This window comes from Balaenoptera acutorostrata, chromosome 6, assembly GCF_949987535.1.
Source record: "Balaenoptera acutorostrata chromosome 6, mBalAcu1.1, whole genome shotgun sequence".
In the NCBI taxonomy this organism is placed as follows: Eukaryota; Metazoa; Chordata; class Mammalia; order Artiodactyla; family Balaenopteridae; genus Balaenoptera; species Balaenoptera acutorostrata.
The window spans coordinates 107,896,127-107,914,349 of NC_080069.1; the positions used below are offsets into that span (position 1 = coordinate 107,896,127).

Below are 18,223 nucleotides of genomic sequence, written 5' to 3' on the forward strand. Positions count from 1 at the left end.
TTGCCTTGGTCCTCCAGCCAGAGGAGCTAGGATTCCAACCCACTCCTCTTCTCACCCCAGGATGCATGCACTTCCCATGTACCCAATTATCCAGGGCCTGAGCTGTCCACGGCAGGAGCCTGGGGGCTGCACTGGCCCAGGCTCAGCAGACAGTCTGTGTCCTCATATCTGATCCCTGGCTTAGCTTCCTGTAACATCACTTCCCTTTCTGTCCCTGCCTCAGCCTCCCTAAAACAACAGATGTGTCCTATCTCCTGCCATTGTCAAGGGCCTCCTTGCTGTTTCATTGCCTTTAGTCCTATGCCAAAGGGGCCCGAGTCCTCAGTGCCTGGCATGGGGCCTGCACAACAATCACTCAGTAACCACTGCTCCCCTGCCCTCTTCCTCCTCCTACAGGCAGGTCACCAGGCTATTTTTCCAGGGGACTTAAGACCTTCTGGGCTCCTCCCTGCTATGGATAAAGCCCAGTGACCTTACCTGGGTATCCCAGGCCTCCAAGGTCATCTCCCGTGAGCTACATACATCAGGCTCTACCTCTGGCCAAATCAGTTTTCTTATTTCTCCTGAGTGTGATCTGGGATTTCCATCATTCTTTCTTTATGTATATCCCTCCCCCACTCTCCACACACACACACACACACACACACACACACACACACACACACACACACACACACACACACACACACACACACCACGATTTACCTGGAATGGACTCCCACTTCCTCCCTAAGTCACACCCATGCTTTCAGGCCCCAGGAAGTCACCCCTCCCCCAAGAAGCTTTTCCCACCATCCTGGCATGGAGCACCTACCCTTTGCACCTTCAACAGGCATCACCCTGAAAGCAGAAGGTCTGTCCCATTTGTCTCTGAGTCTGCACGTGCATCCTTCCCCACCCCCACCTCAACCAGGTTCATGGCACAGATCCCGGACACGGCAGACTCACCGACGCCCGTTGTTATAAGAGCAACTGATTCTGTGTCACATCAAAGTGAAATGTAAAAGAGCAAGCTCTTCTTCAACGTTAGAAATGAGCTCCAATTTGCAAACATCTGATTTACAAGGGGGTTCTCGGGAGCATCATTATTGATTCATTAAAGCAGATACACCTTTGTAGTTCTAACAGGAACACGGCAGTCTTATTCACAAGCGCGGTGTAAAGGTGTGGGTGGTGGTGAAAACAGAAACAGGGCTCAAAGAGTGGGTCCTTGATTAGAACAACCCCTCTCCGTCAACCTGTTAACCCATGCAGCTGGGTAATTAATGCAGCAGAGTTAATAATGAGATGGTTTCTGTTAAGTAATAAATAACACCATGGAGATGCCCTGTGGCTCTTGATCCAGGCAGACAACACTGCCTTCAAATCCCTGCCCTGCTCCTGTTCTGCCACTTACTAGCTGTGTGACCTTGGGCAAGTTACTTAACCTCTCTGACCCTCAGTTTCCTTACCTGAAAAAAAACAAAAAGTGATAAAGAATGCCTTCCTCTCGAGACTGATGTAAGCCCTAAGATATGAAACGTTATAAAGCGCTTGGGTGATGTCAGCCATAATTACTATTTATACTTCCCAATATCCAGGCTAAAAGAGTTCCATGTTGCTCACGAACAAAGCGATATTGAAAGAGAAAAGATAAGAAAAGAGCTCCCCCCCCCATCGCAAGATACTTGGAGAATAACCCAGTGGCAGTGCTATGAGTAAGAGTCAGGGTAGAAAACCCAAGCCCGGGCCCCATCTCTTCAGTTTTCGTTTCCTTACTTTTCAGTTTTCGTTTGTCTTTTATTCCTTCATCAAAAAGGAGCACCAGTCATGTGCAGGAATGTAAGGTACAGGAATAAATAAGACCCAAGCCCTACCCACAGTTCTCAGGTTAGTGGGGGAGACAGACAGGATTCTGATGTGAATCAAGCACTTGTTAGTGCTTTAATATAGGCAGTTGAGCACAGGGAATTCCTTGAATTATTCCAAAGGGTATAGATAATGGGGGAGGCATCTCCGAGTATTGCAGGATGTGCAAGGAGATCCAGGCGGAGGAAACAGCATGCGCAAAGTCACAGAGACAAGAAAGAAAATGTCTCATTTTGAGAAATACAAACCGTCCCCGTCAGCTGAAGCACAGGGTTCATGTGGACAAAGTGTGAGCAGTGTGTGTGTGTGTGTGTGTGTGTGTTGGTGGGGGGAGGGGAGCAGGGAACGCATTACTGCTGAGTAGGAAATGGGCAGGAAAAGAAATCAGCCAGGAGAAACCGGAGGAATCAGTGCCTGAAAGAACTCATACAATCCACACGCCTGAAGTACTTCGAGAATGTAAGTGTGACCTAGATTATCATTTGCCCCTCTCTCCTACTCATCCCCCACACCCTGCTCAGACACCCCTTCCTCCAAGAGCCTCTCTGACTCCCCAGAATGGACAGCGGCCCCGTTACTGCATTGACCTGCTGCAGTGTGTGGACACCACTGTCCTCCCTGCTTGTCAGTCCGCCCTCCCTGTGAGATTGTTGATGGCGGGGGGGCGTGGCCTAATTCTCTCAGCATCTCCAGCGCCAGCCTCCTTGGGGGACCTGAGCTGAATCACGCCAAGTCCCCTGGCCGCGGGCGGCAGTCCTCACCTGCCGAGAGGGTGATGGTGCTGAGCTTCACGCGGTACAGGTTGCTGCGGACCCGCCATTGCTGCACCATGGGGTAACCCATGGCCTCATCATACCTGACGTCTCCTGGGGAGGGAAGAAGAAGCTGTGAGCCCAGCATCGAGAGGCCTCAGCCTACCACCCCACCCTGCAGCCCTGGGCTCTGGGTAACAGCCGCCTCTTCTAAGCGGACAGAGGATCGGCCCTAGAGTGCGGGCTCTCTCTGGGGCTGGCAGTTTTATCTGGACTCCACCTCCAGGCCTTTTCCTTCCTGGCCTCTGACCTCAGCCCCAACCCCGCCTTTTCTCTCTGCTCTACAGCTCACATGGCCCCCTTTACCCTACAAGCAAGAATGGGTTTACGGTTCCACTAACTCTGGCGGCAATTTGCCATGGGGTGCTAGATAGCACGGTGCCTCAGTTTCCCCATCTGATACCATGGCTGCCTGGGCTGATCTTATTTCACAGGCGTATTGTGAGACTCAAATAAATTAATAGCAGTGGAAGTCCTTTGGTAACCTTGAAATGTCCTACGTGTGGACTGGGGGCCAGAGAACCACAGCCCATTCATCACATACGGCCTAAGGCTACTTTTGCACGATGAGAGCAGAGCTGAGCAGCTGTGACAGAGACCACGTGCAAAGCCTAACACATTTACTATCTGACGATTTATGTTTGTTCACCCTCTACAGACTGTTTGTTTCCTAACATGGAAACATAAGATGTCCTTTGGTATCTCGTAAAATACCTGGGCGTACACATAAAAGGTTCCCATTTCAAACAAGACCAAGAAACACTGGCTAAACAAAGTTAAAAAAGATTAAAAAAAAAAAAGCTGTATAATTTCTCAGCGCCTTGAATAAATTAATACGCATCTTAAAGGTACATGAAGATAGTGCACAACACTTTGCAAACTTTTTTGACCAAGGAGCCCCGTTTTTAGGTTTCACTGGAACTCATGTTCCATAGAATGCATTGTGTGAAACACAAGTGTAGACAAAATATAAACAAAGAAAAAAAACACACAACAAAATGTTAGCAAGTGGTTAACTTAGTGTGGTGGATGTGTGAAAGATCCTTGTTTTCTGATTTATATTCATCTCCGTTTTCTAAATTTTGTACTCTAAGCACTGCAGACTCTCTTTTTTTATAATCAGGAAAAAATATGTGAAAAAGAAATGCTAGTCACATCAGCAGTTACTATTATTGTTGTGTATCCTCTGCAAATGGCAGGCACATTTTCTGTCCTTTTCTCTTGTCCCCTGGTGAGGAGGCACTTAAAGAGATATTTGATACCAAGATGCAAATGAGAATCTCATTGGAACAAATGATTTCTTCCTGGACATTACTGCAGTATTAAAGTTGTCCATTACTATCAATTTTTTTCCCCCCTTAGCCTCAGGAATAATATAATTTCTTAGAGGCTTTCATTTTAAAGTAAAATATTCATGATCCCCAAAGATATGTCCACTGGAGGGAGGTTGTTTTGTTACAAATACGTCCTCTCTGTTTATCTGCCCTGCCTGTCCTCTCCTTCCTCCGCAGACACCGGGGAGAGAAGGAGAGAGGGCGGGAGAGGAGGAGAGGGCCGTGTTTTGAGTCAGGGCAAAGAAAACAGTCTGTACAGGAAGACTAGACACCAGCACCCAGGCAGCCTCTGCCCCGTCTATGATTGCTTGCCCTAATTCGGAGCAGGCTTGGAGGGGCCATCCCCAATAGAGGGAGGCAGATATTTTGATGCACACTGTTGATGCAGCTTATGCCCTTGGTGGAATGGTGTCCCAAAGGAAACAAAACAAAACAAAAAACCCCTGCTACCTCTTTTGATTATCAAGAAATTTACCAAACCATCTTCTCTGCCCCTCACCCCATCCCTGGGCCTCCCCCATAAGTGATCATCACTCCATCCCTCACTTTCCCCATCCCTGGTCCCTCCTGGATTCCAGCTTGAAATATAAGCCCCTTCAGTGAAATGTCAGCTCCTTGAGGTCAAGGCCATGGTCTATATTATTCCCACTCTTGCAGAGACAAAACAGAGCCTGACATATAGTAGGCTCTCAAGAAATACCAATTTACTGACTCACTCACTTCCTTGCATACCATTCCTGACCAAAAACCCATCCTGGACCTACTCAATCCCTGACCCCCATCTTACCTGGCTCTATCCTAGATCCCCACCAAAGGATTAGGGGTAAAATGAAGCCCCGGGATTGGGGGGCGGTATTTTTTCTGGTAAGTTAAAAAAAAAAAAAAAAAAAAAAAAACCTCTTAAAATGTAACAGTTCCTTTATGAGGACACCTCCAAAGATCCCCAAATCAAAACAAATAATCCTAAGAGTTTGTACCACTAATGCAGAACCGCAATGTACTGTATCACAAAAGCAGAGCCAGGGTCCTTACATCTTGGGAAAGTCCCCCAAAAGGGCAAGAGAGGAACTGGGAGAAGATGAGGTGGAACAGATGGGCATCCCGCAGTGGGACAGAAAATACAAGCCTCAGGAGAGCCTGCAAAAGATGGCTTCTCAGTGGGGGAGAGACGGAGGTTGCGGGGTGGGGGGACGGACTGCAGAGTGGAGTGAAAAGGGCAGAAGACCTGGAGCCATGGCACTCGGTTCTAGCCCTGGCGGATTTACTGTGTGACCTTGATCGGTCCCTTCACCTCTCTGAGTCTAGATTCCTCACCTATAACACGAGCGGAATGATACCCACCCCCCCAGGATGGCCCAGTGCCCACATTCAAAAACAGCTTGTGTAACTGAGACGCTGTCACCGAGAGAGGCTCCTGGTTGGGGTGGGGATGGGGGAGGTCCACTTATTTTATTTTAAAACGACTTAAAAGTGAACTGCATGATCTCACTTCTATGTGGAATCGAAAAACGTTGGACTCATAAAAGCAGAGAGTAGGATGGCTGGAGGCAGGGAAAATGAGGAGATGTTGGGTAAAGGGTACAGAGATTCAGTTATGCCGGATGAATGCGGTTTGGGGATCTAGCGTGCAGTCCGGTGACTACAGTTAATAACACTGCACTGTGTACTTGAAGTTTGCTAAGAGAGTAAATCCGGCCTCGGCTCGGGAAGCCCCTAGCTCTGCACGGTCCATAGGAGTCCAAGAAATGGTAGGTAGGTCCCTTTCACATCCCATCCCTCGTGAACACAGAGGCTTGGCAGGGCCCATCTTGGACATGCTGAGAGCTGAGATGGACTGGAGAGCAGGTGTGTGGTCAGGGAGGCTGGGAAGGGGTCCAGCATGTGTGTCTTACCAGTGAGCAGCTGGAGGTCTGGGAGGGGCTCGGAGAGGACCCCCCGGCACTGCTCCTCCACCGGCAGCGGGATCACCGACAGCCCGTCGGCCAGCTGAGGAAAGTCCTTGATGAAGTTGTTCTCCCTGTGGAGAGGAGCAGAGAGGCTGCCAGATGGAGGAAGCGGAGGCTGCAGGTGCTGCTGGGAAGGAGGGCAGGGAGCTCGTAGTCACAGAAGAGACTGACTCGTGAGCCGGTGCACGGCCTTGCTGGGATACCTCTGGCTCCCTGAATCCCAGCCCTGAGGCCATGGTGCTAAGGACGGGTTCAATCCTGGCCCACCACTTACTAGCTGCATGATCTGGAGCAAGTTCCTGGTCCACTCAGAACCTCAGTTTCTTTTTCTATGAAAGTCAGATCTCAGGGTAGTTTTAAACGCTTAATGGGAGAAAGCTGCCAACTGCCTAAGACACAGTCTGATATTCTATAAACTGTCTCTTTGGCTGCTAAATGTCCCTTTACATAAGCGGTGACAATGGTGAGCCAGGATGCGAGGGAACTGAGGAGAGCGTGGAGGGCTTGAAGAAAGAGCGGGTGAGACTGAGCTGGAGAAAGGAAGGCTTGAAAGAATGGGTGTTTGCGTGCTAAAGTGGAAGGATCCTAAGAGATCTTTTGGATCAAACTCCTCCTTTTAGAGATGGGGAAACTGAGGCCGGGAGAAGGGGAGCAAATTTCTCACAGACAACCAACGGGTTAGACTCAAAACCAGATCTCCCCACTCCTAGGCTAGTGCTCTTTCTTGCCCTAAATTCTTTAGGTACCTCTGGCGCTTGTCTGCAGGGCCACTCCAGGAAACAGAAGACAAGCCTCGGGGTGCCCTCGGGGCACTGAACCCTGAACAAAGGTAGTCTTAAGGTGTGGGGGATGAGGTGAGAGTGCATTGCAGGGAGGCAGGCTTCAATCTTCCAGACAATAGACCTGCCTAAGAATGGAACAGCCTGCCACTGCGAGGTGGTGAGCTTGCTGTAGCTGGGAGTATGCAAGTAGGAAACTTGATAGCCACTTGGCATGGACAGTATCCAGGGCATTTCTGTATTCAGAGCTGACTTTTGAGGTCCCTTCTTATTCAGAAATCCTCAGAGTTAGACACTAGCTACAGTCTGGAGAGGAGGAGGAGCGGGAGGAGGAGGGGGATTGAAGAACAAAGGGAAGGGGATGTTTAGCGCTTCATTTTGCCACCTGGAACGGGCAACCTTGAAATGAAAATCAGAAAGAGGCAAACAAAAATCTGTGATGCCAAAACAGTGCCTTTGAAGCCTGGATCTTGGGCAGTTCAAAAGCAGCCAAACAAGAACTGTGTGGCCTGGGTCACCTTCCTTTCTGTACTCCACGTCCCCATGCACTCCACCCCAGGCACCTTCAAAGCTCACCATCTAGTCATTCATTTAGTGAACACCTTCTCCGTGTCCGACCCCTGAGCAGGTCAGAATCCAGGGGAGGACCCATTGTCTCCATCTTCAACATCACCAGCATCTTCGTCATCATCATCATCGTCATCTTTGACAATTATTGATTGAATCCTTAATTTGCTAGGATCTCGCTAAGCACTTTGCATCCATTTAATCATTTAATCTTCACAGTGACCCACAAGATAGTTATCACTATTTTCATTTTACACGAAAGGAAAAATGAGGTTCAGAGTTAAGAGGTGGTAAATTTGGGATTGGACCCTGGTCTCTCTGACTGCACATCTGGTGAGGTAAGCCGCTGGGCCTTGGACTGTCTGCTGGGCATGAACGTGCACGATGTTGAGTTTCTAGGCCCACACTTGTACAGCTAAGCATGCTATTGTGTGCATCATGGGTGTGCCCATGTTTGTCTGCAGAGCCGTACTTGCTTATGTCTACACGTGTGCCTGTTGTCATGGGTTCCACCTAGGTGTTTGTGGCTGGCCTTTGATTTGTCTGCAAACTTGGACATGTGGATCAGCCATGTGAATAGAAAAAGAGAACCTGCCAGGGGCCATGGAAGTGCCCCAAGTAGCATGTAACACCCACCAGGGCCTAAGGAACTAAGTTTCTTCCTGTCCCCCTCATGAGGTGGCCTCTTGTGATACAGAGCTTCCCTTAGACATACAATGAGGTGGAGGCCGTCTCCCTGCCCTAGTCATTCAACTAACATGCGCTGAGCACACACTCGGGGTGCAGCCCTGAGCTACGTACTCAGGATCCAGAGATAGACTGGCTTCTCCCCTTGTCCTTTAGATCTTCCCAGCTGTGTGGGGGAGACAATGGATCAGCCGTGCGGAACAGTCAGTAGGGCCAGCTATCAGGGATTTGGATGGGCTGGAGGCTTCTGGCCAAGGGTCCCTTCCCCCCGAGACCCAAGCACTTGTTTTATGAATAGGAGAGGGCAAGACTGAGATGGCTCTGAAGATTGAGTTCCTGATCTGCCCACACTGCATCCTAGCTGTGAAACCTGGAGCAAACCACTCAAACCTCAGTTTTCTCATCTGTAAAATGGGGATCCTAAGCGTGCTTCAGCCTGCCTTAGTGAAATCACAATAATATCAATGATGGCGATAACTGTTTGTTGAGTACCTCCTATGTACCAGGCGATGTTCCAAGTACTTTACATTAGTTCTCACCCAACCATATGAATTAGGTGCCCTTAAGACCCCTAGTTGGGAGGTGGAAAAGCAGAAGCGCAAAGCAGTTATGTAACTACTTAAAACCACACAGCTGGGAAGCGGGAGATCTCAGGTGGTCTGGCCCCAGAGCCCACACACCACATCACTGCACAGGTGCGGGGCACTGAAGACGCTGCCTGTGACAGTCAGTCACAGGCTGTCAAAGCTGGAAGAGCCGTAGCACCCCTGGGTGCACTGAGCCCAGACAGGCTGCAGCCGAAAGAAGGGGTCTGTTACTCATTGTAATCTGACCACATACGAGGGGCTCTGCTCTCCAGGTGACTTCACGACCCTCACTCCAATGTTGTGAGATGGGCGTGATTACACCCCCTCTTGACTGATGGGAAAATGGAGGCTCTGAGACGTGAAATGACTTCCCTGGACTTACACACCAAGTGCATTTCGGGAAGAGGGATCTGAAGGCAAGCTTATCATTTTTCACTTTACCACCCAGGGTCACGACTTCACATCTCTGGCTATGCGTTTATAATCGCAGAGGAGGGGGGGCTATGACACCCTCGCCAGCCCCACGTTCCTCTCCTCTAATCCTTCTGCCTTCTGTTTAAGCTGGGCTTGACTCTGGGCAAATCTGACCTCAATCTGACCTCAGGGAGTGGCAGCACAGTGGCCGACTCAGGAGGGCAGGGGGCCGGCGCACACTCCCCTTCTCGGAGGAAGGTTTTCGCGGGACGCAGGGAGGGTCTCAAGGAAGAGCGTGAGAAGGTGGGAGACCATGGAAGGGGGGTAGTTCACAGGCCAGTGCGGAGAGCGGGGAGGGAGGGAGGCAGGGGTGGAGCAGGGAATGACAAGACAGCTGCAGCAAAGACCAAGGACCAGTGATGGTCCCTCAGGACTGGGCCCCTTCGCGGCTGCCTGGGCGATGGCCACAAGTCCTGCATGGCCTCTGCCAGCAGAGGGCGCCCAGGGCCTTTGCATTAGTCAGCTCTCCCGCGAGGCAAAACAGGATGGGGGGAGCAGAGCTGGGAAGGTGCCACTGGGCTGAGGACCTCAGACAGAACCCAGGCAGCAGCTTCAGAATCCACCCACCTGGGGAGGGTGATGGGGAGGATGGCAGGGTGCTGGTTGAAACTCAGTTGGCTCGAAAACAAATCCAGATTCTCAGAGCTCGTGTGTGCATGGTTGTGCGTGCAGTAAAAACTACCAGGCAACTAACGAATCCTAATAAGAGGAAGATAGGAAGATGAGTAAGTAATATTTGTTTATTGATCCTATTTGTTGATCATCAGCTATGTTCTAGGTAGTGTGCCAATATACATATGAATGTGTATGTCATTTTCACCACGTGAGAATTCTATAACTACTATTATTATTCCCATTTTATAGATGAAGATATGGATACTCAGAGAGGTTAAGGAACTTGTCCAACTGAGGTCCACAGTTAGGAAGTGGTAATGGGGCTGCTAGCTGAGAACCTGGTACTCAGTAAGCACACATTCAATGGATCAATCCAGAGCCTGTGCTCCTGATTGATCACCGGGCTAACCTGAGACCAGGCCAGAGAGGGGTGTGCTTCTGAGCCCAGGGATATCACTGTACGTGAATATCTCTGTGTGTGGGGGTCTGCATAAGCTGTGTCTCCAACAGCGACAGGGTTACTGTTTCTTTGGACAAACATCTCCCCCCCAAATATCCATGAAAGCAGTTCAATCTCAATTGACATTATATGGAAATAATTCACAAGATTTTTAAAATAGCAGATCCTGGGGTTCCGGGGACTCAGGAGAACTCTGGGAGTGGGAGGTCTCTTTCACTCCACAAACGTGTTTTGGGGTCTCCCATGCACACTAGGGGTACGGCAGTGGGAATTCAGAGGAGGTGCCTGGTGGAGAACGTAGGCACTGTGTGAAGGTCTCAAGGCCTCCACCATCTAGCCCCTGCCTACTCCTTCTGCCTTGTTTCATTAACCACTGCCCCTGCCCGCTGTCCAGCTGCACTGATTGGCCTTAAGTTCCTCTTATGGGGCACACTCACTTCCTACAAAGGGTGGGCTTAGGATTTGCCCTCTCTCTGGAAAGCTCTTGCCCCCCAGCCCCCTGCAGCAGGCCAACTCCTACTTGTCACTCAGACCACACATTATTCCTCTGCCCTTCAGAAACCTTCCCAAGGTCAGTTCTCCCTCTCATAGCATCTTGCTCTTTCTTCTAGAAAGAGCTTCATAGTTCCTAACCCAGATGTGCTCTTGGGGACCTTGTTGGATATCTACTCTCCCACTAGACTGTGAGCTCCACGGGGGCCAAGACGATGTCCGTCCCATTTGCTGCGCCTTCCCCAGGGCCTAGCCCAGTGCCAACTGCATACAAAGTAGGTGCTCAATGAACGTTTGTTGAGGAAGCAAAGGAAGGAAACCCAGAGACAAAAGTAATGTGTGTATGACCTACGTGGAGTCCTTTCTGATGTTTTGTTACGGGGTACCCAAATGCTTTAGTTTCCAAGGGATATTGGGGATTTTAGTCTAAAATGCCAGCCTTTCCATAAGAAGCTTCAAAACCCTACTTTTTCTTCCTCTAACTTCCTAATATGCAGACACCCTGGCTCCCATGGAGCTCAGATAGGGGCCAGGGCCACAGAGCTAGCAGGCACGAGATGGGAAAAAGTGATCTCACTCAGCAGAGGCTGGCCGGAACTGCCACTCTTGGTGAGCACATGAACACACGTGTGCACTCACATCGGGGAGGTGCAGGGGATGAGGAGGGGGGTGAGGAAGGCTAGGAGGAAACAGGAGGACCAGTCCAAAACCCCCCCCTTCCAAGAAACCATGTCAATTTTCCCCACTTGGAATAAATCTTTCTTGTCACTTTTCTCTCATGCCTCTTGTTTGTGAGTAAATTCCAGCAGTTACCTTGGGATCTGGTGGTGGAAAGGGCATGGGCTCAGAAATCATACAGATATGGATCCAGATTCTGGCTGTGTGACCTTGGAGAGGTCACTTACATTTTATTCAGCCTTCCTAATGTCATCTGTAAAATGGGAGTAATGAGTTTAACTTCACGGGGTGAGGAGGAGGATCCACATAGAGTTAGCTTTTTTTTTCTTGGCTACACCACGCGGCTTGCGGGATCTTAGTTCCCCGACCAGGGATTGAACACGGGCCCTCAGCAGTGAAGTGCGGAGTCGCAACCGCTGGACCACCAGGGAACTGCCCCCGAGTTATCTTTAATGCTAGTCCCTTTTCCTGAACCCCATACCAGATGCTGGATTCCTCTGAGAGCCTCAGAGAGCCCAGCCTGGGGCCTGCTACAGCACAAGCCCCCCAAGAATCTGTTCAACTGTGTACAGAGTAGGCGCAGGCTTCTTCACCCCCCATGCCCCCTGCATACGACCTCCAAGCGACCCAAACCTAGGGGGCCTTTCCCCGGAGCAAGTACCTTGCGTAGCTTCCGTGTCATCAGCCATGCTGACAGGAACGACAAGTCAGGGAAGCTGGGCTCCTCGGCCATCCTGGCGCTCCGCCACCCTTCCCGCGGTTCTCCCTCCCGCCTGTCCCCATTTAGGAATAGGTGAGTGAGTGTTTTGGATACACTAATACACAGCCACCAGCATGCAAGAGCCCATCACCCCTCGGTTCTGGGGAAATTAGCATTTAAATTGAGGTATTCCAGAGAAGCAAATCATCCCAGAGCCAGCCAGCACTGTCTGTAGCCTTTCCTTAGTCAAGGGAAGGCTAGGAGTCTTGGCCTGCATGCTGCTGAGTCCGCAGGGAGGGCGCCGCTCTCCCTGGCTCTTCCTAGGCTGCCCGCAGCCTCCTGAAAGGGTGCCGTGAAGAGCCCAGGACCAGTGAGGACACCTCCCCTGGTCGGAACCATGACCCATCCTCCGCCTCCAGCTAAACTAAGCCTTTCTGCCAAGTGAGAGGCAACTTTGACCGAGATGTGGTTTCCTCTGTGATCAAGGAGTTGGGTCCCTGTCCTCATCTTGACTCTGTCACTGCCTTTCTGGGTGGTTTTGGAAAGCCACTCCCTACCTCTGGAACTGGGACGGGTGGGTGGCTGGTACAAAATATTTTTCATTCCCTATGAGTCATATTGGTCTAAATCAAAGGCATTTGTCCTTAGATAGAAGAGCACATACCTTCTAGAAAAGAAAGGGAGCCATCACTCAGCTTTGGGCTAGATCTCAAAGCTGACTTTGTAGTGTCTTGAGCTAGACAATAGTTTTGAAAGCCAACCTGTCCTGGGAGTGAAGGTCCCTTATACATCAAAGGCAGGCCTGGCCAACCCAGATCATAATATCTTATTTTAATGTACAGTTGGTACAGGCTATGACCTCAGGGGAGTTCCCACAGGACAGAAAAAGGAAGGCGAAAACCCTTTTTTTTCTGCCACTAGTTCTGGGAGGAATTGCCCAGGAGAGAAGACCAAGAGGCCAAGAGTTCAGGCTTCAGAGTCACCAATCCTCTTTCTGGGCTTCTTGGAAGTCAACATCGCCTCCCTACTCACCCCAGCCTTGACGGCAGTACCAACAAATGTTTAAATACCAGCAAGGGTTTGGGGAAAATCCAAGGGGGATGGGGGTGAGCAGGAACAATGGGCTTTGCTCCCCTAGATCAGGGTATAATCTGGGTGGGGGGGGTTGTGAGCCCCTTTCTCTGAAAAGCCAACAGAAGGTCCCATGAGAGGGTATCAGTAGGTGAGTAAGAGGCCAGCAGAAGTCAGTCCCCCAAGTCCTGCACCCGCAGGGTAGAGAGAATAAAGATGACAAGACTTCTTGGCATAAGACTCCTGCTCCCAAGGAAGTGAGGATGGGGAAGGAGGCCTGAGATTAGAACAAGGGTCCCATAGAGAGTGGGGACTTTGTGACTGTGGACTTGGCAGTGGATTCCAATATGTAGCCCCTCTCAAAAGAAATACCCAAGACCACCCATATCACAGTGGCAGCCAGTGCAAGGGCTGAGAGCCAAGCTCAAACAGGAAATCACATAGTGGACGCCAGCAAGGATCCAGTAGACCACAGTTTTACCAACCCCCATCTGCACCCTGAGGCCAAGCGGAGGTCGGGGAGACTGCCTGGTAAGGGAAAGACAGGGCTGGCTGTTGAGGAGTTCACCTTTGAACAGACTAAACAGTTACCCTAAAGAGTATGTTCTGTATCCTTAACTGGCAAGTCGAACTACTTTTTTTGCTGTCAGTGGAATGAAAACTTGAGGGAAACATTATATCGGCTGTAGAAAATTAAGAAGACTACAGTGTTTTGCATAACGGAGTTGCAGTGAAAAAAATGTTTGAACCCTTAACTATTTAAAGACGCGGTTATAGGGCTTCCCTGGTGGCGCAGTGGTTGAGAGTCTGCCTGCCGATGCAGGGGACAGGGGTTCGAGCCCTGGTCTGGGAAGATCCCACATGCCGCGGAGCAACTAGACCCGTGAGCCACAACTACTGAGCCTGCGCGTCTGGAGCCTGTGCTCCGCAACAAGAGAGGCCGCGACAGTGAGAGGCCCGCGCACCGCGATTAAGAGTGGCCCCCGCTTGCCACAACTAGAGAAAGCCCTCGCACAGAAACGAAGACCCAACACAGCCAAAAATAAATAAACAAATTAAAAATAAAAAGAATCAGATTTATATTAAAAAAAATAAAAATAAAAAATAAAGACGCGGTTATAGGTTAATGTGGTAGTTTAAGATTCATAGAGGAGGTTCAGAGACCCAGGGAGGGGCACTTAACACAGACTGGGGAGGTCGGGAGGGCTCCCTGGAGGAGGTGAGTCTTGACCGATTGGGAGGGGTTACCCAGGGAGAGAGTAAGGAAGGGAGGTGTGGGTGAGGTCCAGGCAGAAGTAATAGCATGTGCCAAGTCCAAAGGTAGGGGTGTGTGTGTGTGTGTGTGTGTGTGTGTGTGTGTGTGTGTGTGTGTGTGTGTGTGTGTGTGTGTGTGTGTGTCTGCTAAATGATGCTAAGGGAGGTGCGCTTTATTCTGAGGGCAAGGAGACACATTATAGGTTTTAAGCAAGACAGTGATGCCATCTGATTGGAACTTTAGAAAGAAGGCCTGGATGCGGGGTGGAGGATGGGCTGGGAAAGGAACAAGGCTGGGGTGAGGGAGACCAGGTACGAGGTTTTGCAGCAACCCAGCCAAGACATCATGGAGTAGCTGGATGGCAGAATATAGGTGAGAGGCACAGGTCTGAGAGAGACTCAGGAGGTAGAACCTATTGGTCTCCATCATAACTGCATGTGGTGGGGAGTAGAAGAAGAGTCATGGGACAAGTCGGGTAGTGCTGCCAGGGCTGGCTGTTCTCTGCACGTCTGTCTCCATCCCAGGCCCTGTAGGTCTCGGTTGTAGGGATCTATTCGGCTGATTCCCCTCGGATTCCAGGATCTGGTACAGATGCAGCACATAACAGCTGTCTGTTCTGGTTTAAGCCATCATCCCCTCTCCCAGGGCCTATGGCAACAGCCTGTTAACTGCGCTCTCTGCATCTGGCCTTGCCCCTCCGACTTGTTTACCATCCTGCGGCCAGAGTGATTTTCTAGAAGGACAGTCCTAACTCAAAGATATCATTGGCTCCGTGTATTGGTGTTCTGTTGCTTCCATAACAAATCACTGCAACCTTAGTGCCTCAGAATGACATAAACTTATTATCTTATAGCTCTGTAAGTCAGATGTCTGACATGGGTTTCTGGGCTAAAGCCAAGGTGTCAGGCGGGTTGCACACCGTCTGGAGGCTCTAGATGAGATTCCACCTCCTTGCCTTTTTCAGCTTTCTGAGGCTGCCCACGTTCCTTGGCTCCATCTTCAAAGCTAGCCAAGACAAGTCAAATCCTTCTGGAATCACATGGCTCTGAGCTCCTCTCTTGCCTCCCTCTTCCACTTTAAGGACGCTTGGGATTACACTGGGCCCACCTGGATAATCCAGGATAATCTCTTTGTTTCAAGATCAACTATGGGCAACCTCATTTCTACCTGCACCCTTCATCTCCCTTTTCCATGTAAGATAATTTATTCCACGGATTAAAATGTGGACATATTGGGGTTCGTTATTCTGCCTACCACACTCCAGTTTTGTGGGGTTTTTTTCCAGGATTATGTCAATACCTCTCCCTTCATTTGCGGGTTCAATGCCCCTTCCCTGAGTTTCCACAGTACCCTATCCTAACATTTTCACACTGGACTTGTGGTCCTGGTCACTCGCTGTCTCTTTCACTGGACCAAGGGTACTGCAGGACAAGGACCATGTCTGTCCTATTCACTTCTATGCATCCAGCCCTGACACAGTGGCTGAAGCACACTAGGGGCTTAATAAGTGCTTATTCAGTGAATGAACGAATGCCTCCTAGCTGAATGGAAATGCGGGGGTGGGGAGGGTGAACAATGCCTTCAGCTGTGGGACTGCAATCTCCCTCCTGTGAGGCCTGGATCATTGCCTCACTCATCGCTGCCTCCCTACCCATCTTGCCCTTTCTTCCCTAGATAGCTAGTATCAAAATAGCAGGATCATTTGTAAAGCTAATAACTATTGATTGCTTACAGTGTGCTAGACATCATTCTAAGGGCTTTGCACATATCTCATTTCATACTCACAACAATCCTGAAAGGTAAGAACCCTTATTCTAATTTTTATTTTTATTTTTTAAGGAGAGAACAGAGGTACAAAGAGGTTAAGTTCACAGAGCTAGTAAGCTGGATGTTGAACAGTCTAACTCTGTGTTCTTAAAAACTATGCAAAAATATGCTAGGGATGTTTTGTTTTCCCCCTAAATGAAATGCTGAAAAATGAAGGTTGAGTCACTGAAAATACCAGTGCTGGTTGAATGTCCCAGATGGATCCCCACATTAATAACAGTAACTGCCCTTTATTGAATGCATACCATGCGTTAGAGGCTCTGGAGGATTTGTTTCTAACCTTCTCATTACAGACTGAATGTCTGTGTTCCCTCCAAATTCATACATTGAACCTTAACCCCCAATGTGATGGTATTTGACGGTGGGGCCTTTAGGAGGTAATTAGGTCATGAGGGTGGATCCCTCATGAATGAGATTAGCACCCTTATAAAAGAGGCCCCACAGAGCTACTTGTCCCTTCTGCCATGTGAGGACATGGGGAGAAAGTGCCATCTATGAGCCAGGAAGTGAGATTTCACCAGACACTGAATCTGTCAGTGCCTTGATCTTGGACTACCCAGCCTCCAGAATAGCGAGAAATAAATGTCTGCTGTTTAGGCCACCCGGTCTACAATATTTTGTTATAGCAGCCTGAACAAACTAAAACACTTCTCAACAATTTTGCAAAGTAGGCATTATTACCTCGATGATGAACGTGAGAAAACTGGGGTGCAGAGAGGCGAGGTCATTTTCCTAGGGTCACATACAATTGAATCAGGGCTGTCAGCTCCACTCCTCTACCCGCCTCTCCGACCATGCTCACACCTGTCTTTCTCTCTCCTGCCCTACCCTCATTCATACACAGGTGTGTATTCACACACACACACACTGAATTTGAAGCCTGGGTTACACATTGCACAAGCCTTCCCTCTCTAAACGCAAAACCGCTTCCATCGGTGGCACCAAATTCACTTTAGCATTCCAGGCATGGCTGTTACTAACTCCTGCCCTGGTAACTGCGATCCCTGAAATTGAAAGAAATTGCAGGCTAGAGAAACATTATCTTCTCCTCAGCCGTTTCGCCCTCCATCTCCTCGCCTGTGTGTCAGCGCCAGGATTCCTCATCCTGTCATAACACGGGGAACAAGCTGAGTTGCTGTCACTAGGTCCTCCGGAGCGTCTTCCCGAACTGTCCCTCCAGCTCTCAAGAGAAGGAATCCAAGGCCCTGACAGCCGGGCATAAAACTTTAGAGCTGGGGGTGGGGAAACTTCGACATCATTAGGTCCAACCTCTGCATTTTTCCAACCAAGTGCTATCATTATCTCTTTTTTTTCAGACGCTATAAATGAGATTTGAAGAGGAAAATTAGCCTTGCCCCAAATACAGCCCAGATGCAGCCGGATGAGATCCAAGCCTAAAACCTGCCCCCTCCCACAGATCTGCAGGGTGTGAGTGCAGAATCCCCTGGTCCGAGGTGGCAGCTGCCCCGCTGAGGGACGGGCACCACTCAGCCTAGATCTGTCTCTCTCCACGCCCTGAGCTACGGGTTCCAGTGTACCTCCCTCCCTGAGAGGTCTAGCTGCTAATTCTATCACAGTCAAGGGCAGAAGCCAATATCCCTGAACCTTTAAAGATATTTCAAGTCCAGTTAGGATCTTCATATTCTGGTGTTCAGGGCCCCTCCACCCCACACCATTATTCATGTCTGTCTCCAGGATCTAGCAGAACAGCAGACGTAGAGCAGGGGCACAAAAGCACTTGCCAAATGATTCCAAGGGCTGAGGCACTGACTCTCCCTGAATCCTAGCGTGTGTTCTCACCGTTCCTCATGTGCGTTCAATCCTGCGCTGGAGGAGACCAGTTCTGTGAAGCTTTGCCATTAACTTGCTGTGTGGCCTTTAGCAAGTCACTTCCCATCTCTGGGGACCCTTTCAGCCCTGGGTTCATTTCCTTGACTAACATGGATATCCCTAAATGGCTCCAGAGGGCTAAGAGGAAGTTCCCAAGAGGGGAAGCCCTGTTCCCATGGACACTGTATGTCTTCTTTCTTAACCTTTTCTGAAGCAGTCTTTGCAGCCAGACACACCTGGATCTGCATCCTGGTTCCACCT

At 49.8% G+C, this 18,223-nt stretch overlaps 1 protein-coding gene across 3 annotated transcripts in view; it reads right to left on the reverse strand.

The window, feature by feature from the left end:
* ASTN2 (astrotactin 2) overlaps positions 1-18,223 on the reverse strand; it is a 913,616-nt gene that overhangs the window by 246,739 nt on the left and 648,654 nt on the right. For all 3 annotated transcript variants that reach the window (XM_057548646.1, XM_057548645.1, XM_028165454.2), the window contains 2 exons: positions 5,887-6,011; positions 2,610-2,714 (listed from right to left, as the gene is read on the reverse strand). In XM_057548646.1, coding sequence (XP_057404629.1) covers positions 2,610-2,714; positions 5,887-6,011 — 230 coding nt within the window. The remainder of the gene's footprint in view (positions 1-2,609; positions 2,715-5,886; positions 6,012-18,223) is intronic.